The sequence below is a fragment of the Mustela lutreola genome, chromosome 12, assembly GCF_030435805.1.
Source record: "Mustela lutreola isolate mMusLut2 chromosome 12, mMusLut2.pri, whole genome shotgun sequence".
NCBI classification, from domain to species: domain Eukaryota; kingdom Metazoa; phylum Chordata; class Mammalia; order Carnivora; family Mustelidae; genus Mustela; species Mustela lutreola.
The window spans coordinates 94,564,005-94,576,431 of record NC_081301.1 but is presented as its reverse complement, the minus strand read 5'-3'; the positions used below and the strand labels follow the sequence as shown (position 1 = coordinate 94,576,431).

Below are 12,427 nucleotides of genomic sequence, written 5' to 3'. Positions count from 1 at the left end.
GGGCGAGGAGGAGAGTTTCTGAGTTTCTTTGCTTTCCATTTTTAGTTTTCGTGCATTATACGGTTTTAATATTTTTCAGTGAAGTAACTAATAATTAGTTAAAATGACAGTTGAGGAGCACTGTGCCTAAACCTTTGGGATTAGGGAACGCCACACGAGTTAAAACAGAAAGGGTTGGAAGAAAAGGAAAACACTTTTTTCCCCCTTTTTTTCCCATGAAGGCACAAAATGCTTTGCGCAGTGCCTGGCTCGAAGTAAGCTCTGTATAAATGTTAAGTATTGTTTCATTGTTTTTTCTCCTACTTGTCTCACTACTTCCCCTCAGGCTCTTTGGCAGGCTTCTCCCCTTCTAACAGACCTCTAATTTTAGAATTCCTCAAACTTTGGCCAGTGGGGAGGACCTTATCTGTTCTTGTGGCTTTAAAGAACATCTGTGTATTGACAGCTTCCTAATTGAAATCCAAGCCTTGACCTAAAGTACTTCAGACTCATTTGTCTACCTGCTGAGCTGACATCTCTCCCTCTCTCTCTCTCTCTTTAAAAGTAGGCTCTGCACCCAATGTGGAGTCCAATGTCCACGCCCCGACATCTCTCTTTGAATACATATTTTAAATTTAACATTTGAAAAAGCCCCTCTTGATTCCACTCCTTCCCCAAACTTTTCCTGTCTTCTCCATATCAATAAATGGCCCCCCCACCAATCCCAAAAGAGGTCAGTCTTAATTTATCCTCCTCCTCCCTCTCCCATGTCTGAACCCAAGCAAATTTTGTTGTAGTTGTTGTTTTAAGATTTTATTTATTTATTTGACAGAACGAGAGAGCACAAGCAGGCGGAGCAGCAGAGAGAGAGGAGGAAGCAGGCTCCCTACCAAGCAGGAAGCCCGATGCGGGGCTAATCCTAGGACCCTGGGATCATGACCTGAGCTGATGGCACACACTCAACCATCTGAGCCACCCAGGCACCTCCAAATTTTGTTATTTTCACTCTCAAATAACGTCTCGAATCTATTTCTTGTCAGTTGTAGTGCTTCCTCCCTAGCCCAGGACATCATTATCTTCCTTGGGACTACTACTGTAGTCTTCAATGTCTCTGTTCCATTTTTGCTCATAACTCTTCACACAGTTACCAAGGAGACTTAAAAATCTATGTATATAAATCAGATCACGCCACACCCCTGGTCTGTCAATTAAATGCTTCTAATACAAATAACAGGAACCCCAGCTAATAGAAACTTGAACTATAAGGAAAGTTATTTTTAGCAAATTCAGGATCACTGTTAACAAAAAAGGTTCAGTGTTCTCAGGATTGGTTTAGCAATTTGTTGATGTCAAGGACTCAAGTTCTTTCTATCCTTTCCACCATCCTAAGTCTGTTGACTTTCATCTTCAGGCTTGTTGTGGCTGCAGGATGGCTGCCATAGCTCCGGATATCACAGCAAAACAGGACAACAGCTAAAGCAAGAAGAGAGGAGGCAAACAGCTATATTTACTTGTGGCTCTACTATCAGAAATAAAAATGTTTCTCAGAACCTTCCAGTGATTTCCCCTTATATCTCATTGTCCAGAATTGGCTTAAATAAATTATGATTCACTCCCTGAAGTAAGACGCATTGCCACCCAAGCAAAACTGGAGCTCCAGTAGCAAGGAAGGAAAGCTTATGGCTATTAGATAAGCAATAACTTTGTTTGCTCTAACTCTGAGTTCCTATACTGTCCGATGCCAGCCACCTCTTCAGTGTCATCTCTTAACTTCTTCTACCCCCTGCCCAGGTCTCTCTTAGTATGTTCACTTGCCTCCTTTCAGTTTCTCAAACAAATGAATTTCCTCCCTGACTCCTGGCCTTCTGCATTCTGTTGCTCCCTTCACTGGGATATCATCTGTCTAGTACTTTAAAAGTCCTGCTAGTGGTCATGCTTTTCTTGTTAGATTGTAGATCAGATGTCATCCCCTTAAGCTTCTCTGTCCACTGGGTCTAAATTAGGTTCTTATTCCTTCTCCAACCTATAAATTTCTTTCTCAACCCCAAAACTGGATTCCTTCCTAGTATTTATCATACTGTAACTATCTTATGTCCACTTATTATCTTCCCCTCCTAGGATGGAAAGCCCACAATGGCATAGACTGTCTTTTTGTTCACCCTTGTACCTTGATTGTCTAAAACAGTATCTAGCACACAGTAGGTGTTCAATAAATATGTACTGAATTTATGAATAAGGAATGAATGAATGAGTGGAAACAAGGATAAAAGGAAACGTGTGGTAATAATGTAAAGACAGAAGACTATCCTGGCCAGCCTGGGCTGCATTTGTACCAAAACCATGAAGAAGGTAGCCCGCGTCATCACGGAGAAGTACTACACTCACCTGGGCCATGACTTCCACACCAGCATGAGCGTGTGCAAGGAGCTCAGCAGGATCACAGGCTCTATCACACACCTGATGAAGCAGATTCAGGGGGGGCCCTGGGGACAGGAATCTCCATCAAGCTGCAGGAGGAGGAGAGAGAAAGGAGGGATAATTACACACCCAAGATCTCAGCCCTGGATCAGGAGATCTTGACACTAAGGAAATGTTGAAACTCTTGGACTTTGGCAGCCCGTCCAACCTGCAGGTCACTCAGGCTGCACTTGGGATGAATTTCAAAACGCCACGTGGAGCCATTCAAATCTTTCTGCTGTGCTGTAATATCTTCAATAAACCTCGGACAACAATCTTAAAAAGGTGAAAAAGGAATGGAAAGAGGTATATTTTGGTAGGAGAATAAAGGGTGGATATAATGACATCATCTTAGCCATTGCTGACTTTGGGGCCTAAATCCTTCACTCGAGTTCAGTGGATACTTTTTACAAGTCTTGGAACTCAATCAGACTCTTACACTTTCTTATATTGAATCATAAATATAATTCCTTGGAAACTGCTTTGGGTCATAATTATCCTACTGCTCCCATGGTCATGGGACTAGTCCGCTGACACTCAAAGGAGCAAATTAGTTTTTTCTGAGTAGAAATTACTTTAAAACAAAAGGATATGGACTATGTAGTCCAGAATGCCCAAGGGTAGTCCTTGTGGAAGGGTCTGTGTAGTATTAAGTAGGTATTGAGCCTACAAAAGCCAGTGAATCAAAGTGGAAGCCAGAGTAACATATGAGTCTGACTCATAAACTCTAATAAAGTTTGTGAAATAGATCCCATGTGTGAGTCCAGATCCCACATGACTCCAAGATTGTTAAAAGCTGTTCAGTTGCAATTTAATTCCTTCCTTGGATGCTTTCCTCATACTTGGGGAAAACTCTGGAGAAGTATGTACACTTACAGAAATACTCAGCTTGCCAGCTCCTGTGTTGGATATGCACGTAGAGGCCACTCTTCTAATACACTGCTTCTTTCTTCCTTAAGTGGCTCTCCCTCTGAATCACTTGGAAAGTGTTATGTATCCCAATAATTTTCTTAATCTGCATTTGAAGTAAGTAGATCCACCATGTGTTCTCTTAAAGTATCTATAAGAATTCAACTGAAGGGCATTTCATAGTGATACCAGTAAGAGTCCTCTTGTTGGACTATTGTAGGACAGGAGGAGGTTCACGTAAGGATACTTTGGATGTAAGGATTGGTTTTCTTAGTTGAGTATATGTTAAACATTTTAAAATTGTTATGACTATTTTATACACGAAAGTATAGAATTATAATAAACACCATATATCCATCCCCCAGATCATAATGATGAAGATTTTGCTACATTTGCCTTATCCATTCTTTTTATTAATTTGCTGTAGTATTTGAAAACAAAATCTTAGACCTTAGATCATTTTACTACTACATACTTTAATACGTAAACATGTTTAAACAGTGTTAATATTTACCTTGCATAAACGTAAGGACATTATCATACCTATCAAAATTAACTGATTCCCTTATCACAGTCAAATTTCCCAATAATCTCAAATATTCTCTTTAAGTTGGTTTGTTTGAATCAAGGTTCCAGTAATGGCTGCATATTACATCCGGTTGTTCGATTTCTGAAGTATTATTTAATATTTCCCCTGATCCTTCCCTTCTTTTTTTTTTTCCCCCTTTAACAACATTGACTTGTTGCAGACTACCTGAGTCAGTTGTTCTATAGAATGTCCCACATTCCAGTATGTCTGTTTCCTTCCTTGTGGTGTCACGGATATGTTTCTCTCTCCTCCACCTTTCCTTTAAGTGGAGTTAGCCCTAGAGCAACACTGTTCAATAGAAAATTCTGTGAAGTTGGAAATACTCTACCTGCCTAGCCAGTATTGTAGCCACTAGCCACATGTGGCTATTAAACACTTTAAATGTGACTGGTGTGAGTGAGGAACTGAATTTCCAATTTTATTTAGTCTTAGTTAATTTTTTTAAAAGATTTTATTTATTTATTTGACAGAGATCATAGTAGGCAGAGAGGCAGGCAGAGGGGGTGGGGAAGCAGGCTCCCCACCGAGCAGAGAGCCGGATGCGGGGCTTGATCGCAGGACTCTGAGATCATGACCTCCCGAAGGCAGAGGCTCAACCCACTGAGCCACCCAGGCGCCCCTAATCTTAGTTAATTTTAAATGTAAATAGCTATATGCAGCTGTCTTGTTATTGCAGCTCAAGTGGCTTCATTAGAGTCAACCTCACCTTTTTGGCATAAGTGTTTCATAGGTCCTTTCTGTGAATCACATAGGGATATAGGATGCCACCTTTAGTAATGTTAAGATTAATCAGTGGGTTCATTAAGTTTTTAAAAATATAAATTTCATTTTTTAAAAAAGATTTTATTTATTTATTTGACAGAGATCACAAATAGGCAGAGAGGCAGGCAGAGAGAGAGGAGGAAGCAGGCTCCCTGCCGAGCAGAGAGCCTGATGTGGGACTTGATCCCACGACTCTGGGATCATGACCTGTGCTGAAGGCAGGGGCTTTAACCAACTGAGCCACTCAGGCACCGCTAAACTTCATTTTTATGTAGTTTATGAGAATCAAGGAAAGAGTCCAGCATTGTTTACTGAGCTTTTTTATACTTTCATAGTGAGAGTGAGAAAGGTGAACTTTTCTGTATATCAAACTGTGAGAAAACCAAACTGTTAAAAGAACATTTCAGAGAAAGATTTAGGAGAAGGCCGATATAAAACAATTATTTCTTGGGTCTCAAGGCTAGGCTTGTGCTTTTTTATTTTATTTTATTTTATTTATTTATTATTATTATTTTTTTAAGATTTTATTTATTTGACAGAGAGAGATCACAAGTAGGCAGAGAGGCAGGCAGAGAGAGAGAAGGGAGGAAGCAGGCTTCCCACGGAGCAGAGAGCCCAACACAGGGCTCGATCCCAAGACCCTGGAATCATGGCCTGAGCTGAAGGCAGAGGCTTTAACCCACTGAGCCACCCAGGCACCCCCCCCCCCTTTTTTTTTAAAGATTTTATTTATTTGACAGAGAGAGAGAGATCACAAGTAGGCAGAGAGGCAGGCAGAGAGAGAGAGGGGGGCTTGTGCTTTTTTTAAAAAAAGAAATTATTTGAGAGAAGAGAGAGTGATTGAGGGGTGAAGTAGAGAGAGGGACAAGCAGACTCTGTGCCCAGCGAAGAGCCCAACACAGGGCTCCATGCGGGGCTTGATCCCACAACCCCCAGATCACAATCTGAGCTGAAACTGAGTCAGGCAACTAACCAGCTGAGCCACCCAGGGGTCCCTGGGTCTGTGCTTTAAAAAAAAAAAAAAAAAAGGGGGCGCCTGGGTGGCTCAGTGGGTTAAGCCGCTGCCTTTGGCTCAGGTCATGATCTCAGGTTCCTGGGATCGAGTCATCAGGGGGGTGGGGGTCTCTGCTCAGCAGGGAGCCTGCTACTCTCTCTCTCTCTCTCTACCTGCCTCTCTGCCTCCTTGTGATCTCTGCCTTTCAAATAAATAAATAAATAAATAAATAAATAAATAAATAAAATCTTAAAACAAAAAATCAGAGCTGGGTAGCTCCGTTGGTTGGGCATTTATTTGCCTTTGGCTCAGGTGATGAGAGAGGGGTCCTGGGACAGAGACCTGACTAGGGTTGGGGGGAGGGTCCCTGCTCAGCGGGGAGTCTGCTTCTCCCTCTCCTTCTGCCCCTCCCATTGCTCCTGCTCACTTACTTGCTCTCTCAAATAAATAATTGAAAAAAAAAAAATCAGTGAGCTGAAAATGCATGGTTGCTGAAATAATCCGGATTGTTTCCTGTACTTGGATTTTTTTTTTTTTTAATCTTTCCTTTTCAGGCATTTCTCACAAATGTTAATGAACAGCTCACTTTGGAAACTTAATCTGCTGGTATTGTTCACATGTGCTAATGAATAATTCACTATCTCAGAAGATTGTAGGCCTAAAAAGGAGTCTGAGTCCAGAACAGGACCTGGAGGTCTTTTTCACTTATTATTGAATACAGCTTCCCTGGGAGAGACAGTTTGCTCTTATAAGTGGGCATTTAAGTGCTGCAGAGAATAGCCCCTCTTTCCTTACCTGCTGCGTTGTCAGATCACCCACGTGGCCCTTCTTTGTCCTCTAGAGAGGAACTAATGTCAGGATAGAGGACAGGACAGTGGATCTAAAACCTGGTTTGACTAACTCCATCCCTTCCAGCCTCTGGTGAAAACGACAGCCTCTCTTCCCAGAAAAAAGCCTGTATACACATGCAGGAAATGTTGCCCATTATTTCAGGGGCTTTAGGACCCCTGAGATGCCCAGGGTCACAGGACAAGACCCACTGCACTGCAAGGAGAAAAGCAAACTTTTTCAAGGCATGCAGTATATAGGATGCCGCCCCTAAAGCTCCAGAATTCCGTTCCCGGCCCTCCCTTGTTAGCCAGATTGGGCCTTTTTGTTGTTTTATGTATTCTGCTTGTTTTTTTTTTTTTTTTAACAGAATATTTTATTTATTTATTTGAAGATTTTATTCATTTATTTGACAGAGAGAGATCACAAGTAGGCAGAGAGGCAGGCAGACAGAGAGAGAAGGAAGCAGGTTCCCCGCTGAGCAGAGAGCCCGATGTGGGGCTTGATCCCAGGACCCTGAGATCATGACCCAAGCCGAAGGCAGTGGCTTAACCCACTGAGCCACCCAGGCACCCCTATTCTACTTGTTTTAATTTGTTTTCCTGTTTGGACTAGATAATGGAAGTACTTGGTAGAAATACTCAAAAAGTACCTAAGGATATTCAACGAAAAGGAAATTTCTTCTCTCTCTATTCTAGGGCCCCTCCCCAAGGCATCTACTACTAACAGTTTCCATTGTATCCTTTTAGGAATATTCTAAGCATGTATGCACATATATTCCCTGTCTCTTCCAAATGGAAGCATACATAACACATTTTTTGTTGTTGTTCAATGCTTTTTGCCCCCCTTAGTCCTGTATTTTAGAGAGTATTTATTGCTAGGATGTACAGCTCTGCTTTACTCTTTTTCCATGCTACATAGTGTTCCCTCTTAAGGCTTAAACATAATTGATTTAATATTACCCTACTTAATGACCATTAAGGTCATTAATTTTTTTTTTTTTTTTTTTTTTTAGTTTTTATTTGTTTGTTTTTTAAAGTAAACTCTGCAACGTGGGGCTTGAACTTACAACCCTGAAATCAAGAGTTGCATGTTGTACTGACTGAGTCAGTCAGGTGCCCCTAGTATCTTTTTTATTTTTTTTTTAGATTTATTTAATTTGGGAAGGGAGAGGCAGAGGGAGAGGGAGAGACAGTCTTGAGCAAACTCCGTTCTGGGCAGGGAGCCGGATGCTGAGATCACTACCTGAGCTGAAACCAAGAGTCAGTCACTTAACCCACGGCACTGCCCAGGCACCCCCCACCCCCCTGCCTCCAGATCTTTTTTAACTACAAATAATGCTGTAGCCTGTATTCTTCTGTATATGTGAAAGTATATCCACACACCCATTCCTAGCATTGGAATTGCTGAGTCCAATGAAACATTTTGATAGACATTAACAAATTGCTCTCTAAAGAGGTCCTTGGAAGGCAGAATAATAGCCTCCCAAAGATATCCTTGTCCTAATTCCTGGAACCTTTGAATATGTTAGCTTCCATGCAAAGGAGAATTAACATTACAGATAGAATTAAATGGCTAATCAGCTGACCTTAAGATAGGGAAATGATCCTGGATTATCTGGACAGTGTAATCACCAATATCTCTAAAGAGAGAACCAGAGAGATAGCCAGAGAGATAGCAGTGTGTTAAGGACTTCGCTCAAATTTGCTGACTTTGAAGATAAAGGGAGGGAGCTCCTAGCTGAGGAATGTAGTGACCCCTAGAAGCTGGAAAAACAAAGAAAAAAAGCCAAGGAATACAGCCCTTCTAGCTTTGCTTTTAGCCCAGTGAGATCTGTGTTCGATTTCTGACCCACAAAACTAATAATAATAAATGAAGAATTTGTCTTATTTTAAGCCATTAGAGCCTTCTCTCTCTTTTTTAGTTTTCCTTTCCATATGAATACTCCTTTCTACCTTATTTGAGGAATGTTTACAATTCATTGTCTTATCATTCATGTCTTTGGTTAAATGGAAAATTTGCAATCATAATTATCTGACTGTTACACTTTTGTTCTTTGCCAATGAAGTGTTTGGAAAATTCCCATGTGGGACATGTGCCATTTTTTTTTTTTTTTTTTTGGCAGTGGCCAGGATGTGAGCAGGATGTGCTGATGTGTCATTTCTGCAGTGCTGATATCACTGCTGACCAGTCTGCCCTGCAGAAACACTGTGGGAACACAAGCTGGTCAGTGGGATTTGTTTTCTGCCACCCAGATGACGGCCTCAGTGATTCACTACTTTGCAATATGGGCCAGAGGCATTGTGTACATTGTGTACGTAGAAACTTTTACATCTCCATGGTAGCTCAGGTGACCATGGTGAGTGAAATGAACAAACGTAAATATTCCTCATCAACTCATTTAATACATCCATGGCAGACTAACAGTAGTAGCTATCACCGGTCTTTCCTCATTCTGCAAATTTAGTCTGCCCTGATGTGGTGTTGATTCCCAAACTCAGCAGCTTCAGTGGGTGAAATCTGAAGCTGGTTCCTAGATGTGGAGGACAGTGAGAGACTGAAGAAAGAGGCAGGCCACTCAAGATCGGTAGGTGGCAGTTTTAATAAGCAAGGGTACTTAGGAACACAGGAGGCTTGTTTTAGGCAGCCACAAGATGACTAGATCTCTGTGCCCACCCTCCAGAAACTTAAAGGTTTATCTGGAGGACTTAACTGGGTTCAGTCACATGTACTATCCAGATGGTCTCAACAGCATTTTGCTCTCTAAAACCTGCGTTCTTGAAATGACTCCTGTTGTAGGAATGGTGGGCAGAACGTATATCCAAGGACAGTGGAAGGCGATGACAAGCTTCCAACTGCTCTGGTTCAGCTTACGGGTCAACCAGTGGTCATGTCCTCTTGATGACCTTCTTCAACTTACCCATATACCTTGAATCCTATAGACTGGCTTGACGATCTCTGCATTTAACATCTCTTAAAGATATTTATTGAGCATCTGCTATGCTAGGTATTTAGAATACAAACTCTTAGCCATGCAGAACTCACCGTTTATGGAGACAGACAATTAACAATCATAGGAACAATTGTGAAACTGCTATGGTGATAGTTGCTACAAAGAAGAGCCACATGTATTCATAGTCAGGAGAGTCCTCCTTGGGAGGGAGAGCAGAAGAAAGACCTGGGTGAAATATGTAGATCTGTGTTTTTGTCCTTACCAACATCGTATGCCACCATAGGTAAAGGGCATAGAGCAAGTAAAGGAAAGGACCTAGGAACATGCATAGCCAGGTAGAGGAGGATGAAGAGAGAGAAAGAATGGGCAGAGGGTTGAAGGGAAACCCGATAAGACTTGTATCCAACCCTAGGAGCCAAGCAAGGAGAGTGCAGTTAAGACCATTAAGAGCACGAGATGGACAGTGTGTCTGTACACATCAACAGGGTTTCTGTGCCACAGGGGCTGTGAGGGGGCAGGGCACACTGGGATTCAAGTGCGGCTGTTTCCCTTTAGCTGTGTGGCTTTGGGGAAAAGGCTGTCTGGCCTCAGATCCTGCATCTGTAAAATAGAGATGATACCTTCCTCTAAGAGTTATTGTGGAGATGAAATAAATTAGCATATGCAAAGTGCCTAGCACTTTGCAGGTTCTCCATCAAGACTTGATTTCTCCCTTCCCGTAAGTCTCCGTCCACTTGTTTAGTCATCTTGCTTTGGTTGTTACTCTCCTTGATGACTTAGTATTGGTTTTGGTGACCTACCTGTGAGGGTCGACACTGGTCCTGTTCCTGTATGTCACCACTCACCTGGGTACCAGCAAGCTGTTGTGAGTCAACGAATCAGTTCTCTGGATGTGGCAAGGAGCCAAGCACTCACCCATGTGCCTCTTGGTATGCAGACAGCCAAAGCAACAGGGATCGTGTAAGGACAAAATATACCCTCCCTCATCACAAGTGTTCCCGTTCCAGGGAAAAGAACTCCAGTTACCAAAGTGAATGCCTAATTGTCTCAGGGCATGTTTGTGCACTTGCATTCCTGCAAATACAGAAACCTCCGACAGCTTAGTAATGAATGACTCATCACAATCTCACATTTCTTTCCCCAGACAGCATTAGCCCTCCCAGTTTTTTCAGATTGGCTAGAAGCAACCACTCCCTCCTCCTTTCCTTCCTTTTTGTCTATCAAATACAGTGAGTGGACTAAAGTGCATTTTCCCCTACTGGTTAAGAACTTTCGCTCTGCCTGCCACCTCTGATGGCTTTCACAGCGTGGCCCTGGCTTTGGCAACCGCTGTTAACTATCACCCCCTGGGACGTAATGTAACTCCCTGCTTGCCTTAGGTTAACTAAACGCCAGACAAGAGAGACGGACAAATATTTCCACTGTGGCTAATATGGGAAAGCATGGGAAGTTTTAATCTCAGAATTATCCTTGTATTTCTAATTAGCACACATGTTGGTTTCTTATTGATGGGGGGCATGTTTTCCAAACCAAACCCAAGGACCTGACATTTCACAAGCAAGAGAGGACCTTCAGGACAGGCTACTCCATTAACTGGAATTGTTAAAAGAAATTCCAGGGCTCGGAGGCGGCCGTACAGTTACTAAAAATGGGAAGCACTTAGATGATAAGGAGCGAATGATCCTAGTCCCTTTTCAGAATGCACGCTGTAAACGTTTTAACACAGCAACGGGGGCCGTAAAGAGAGGTGATGGGAAGGGCCCCTGGAGCTCTGCCAGCATCCGGCGAGCCGGCGCCCACGGCTGCACCCGGGGCTCGGGCGGCTAGTGCCCAGCCCGGGACGCCGCTTCGGGACTGCGCGTGCGCCGAGCCCGCCCGCGTTCCAGGTGGAAGGTTGCGCCTGAGCGTTCATGGCAACGCGGCGCCTCCGCCTTCTGGAAGCCTTGGCTCCAGCTCCCGCAGTGTGAGACCCGGCCGGGTGCGAGGGACCTGGGCTGAGTCCGGGGGGACCGATGGGGGGACGAGGGCGAAGGGGGCAGGGGAAGCCGCTGGGAACGTTTGCCCCAGGGAGTGAGCTAAACTAAGGAAAAGCGGCCCCAGGCTCCGCACACAAGGATCTTTTCATTCCCGTCCTTTCGCCCACGCAGGGAGCGATGCCTCTGGAAGTGGTGGTGGAACTTCAGATCCGGGCGGTAAGAGAAGTCGACGACTCTCCACACCTTGCTCTAAATCAGACTCTTTCCCCAGGGTTCCTACATGGTCGCGACCACTTAAACCACCTCCTCACGGCACACATCATTATCTTTTGGGACAGATCGGATCTCTGTGTCCCTAAGATCTCTACATTGGTCTTCCCTGATTTCTTCACTGAAATCAAAATTCAGCCCAACCTCTTTCAGCGTTTTCCCCACTCACAGGACATGTTTGTTAGCTTTGTAAAATTTTCTGTTATTTTAAATTAACCATGCATTAAGGCCAAGAAGAATTTTATTATTTTTCCAGGATAAAGATTTGTGAAATAATTAAAAAAAAAAAAACAAAACCCTTCTTTAAATAACAAGAATTCAATTTCAGAAAGCACAGTCACTTCCTAATAACTTGCCACCTCTATGAACTCATGGAGTATATATTTTTCAAGATTTTATTTAGTTGTCAGAGAGAGAAAGCACAAACAGGGGAAGCAGCAGGCAAAGGAAGAAGCGGGCTCCCTACTGAGCAGAGCCCAATGCAGGGCCGGATCTGGGGACCCTGGGATCATGACCTGAGCCGGAAACAGATGCTCAACCGACAGCCACCCAGGCGTCCCCTAATTGAGTATTTTCTAAGTATTTTTCCTAGAGATGGCTCTGGCTTGCTAATTCCAAAAGGGGTTAATTAGTCAACACCTGTTTTATAAGAATCCACTGAATCCTGCTTAAGTGAGGTGCTGTGGCAGAATGATTACATTGTTCCTGTT

At 43.2% G+C, this 12,427-nt stretch overlaps 1 protein-coding gene and 1 pseudogene across 7 annotated transcripts in view; both read left to right on the top strand.

Moving 5' to 3' along the window:
• Positions 1-228: 228 nt before the first annotated feature.
• On the top strand, positions 229-3,703 carry LOC131812167 (small ribosomal subunit protein eS17-like; annotated as a pseudogene).
• Positions 3,704-11,348: 7,645 nt separating this feature from the next.
• The window catches only part of SPATA6L (spermatogenesis associated 6 like), a 50,668-nt gene continuing 49,589 nt past the window's right edge, over positions 11,349-12,427 (top strand). For 2 of the 7 annotated variants that reach the window (XM_059141792.1, XM_059141796.1), the window contains exon 1: positions 11,405-11,663. In XM_059141792.1, the coding sequence (XP_058997775.1) occupies positions 11,625-11,663 (39 nt within the window). In that variant the 5' untranslated portion in view covers positions 11,405-11,624. Of the gene's footprint in view, positions 11,664-12,427 lie in introns of all 7 variants that reach the window. The other 5 variants (XM_059141793.1, XM_059141794.1, XM_059141797.1 and 2 more) reach the window with 5 other exon arrangements.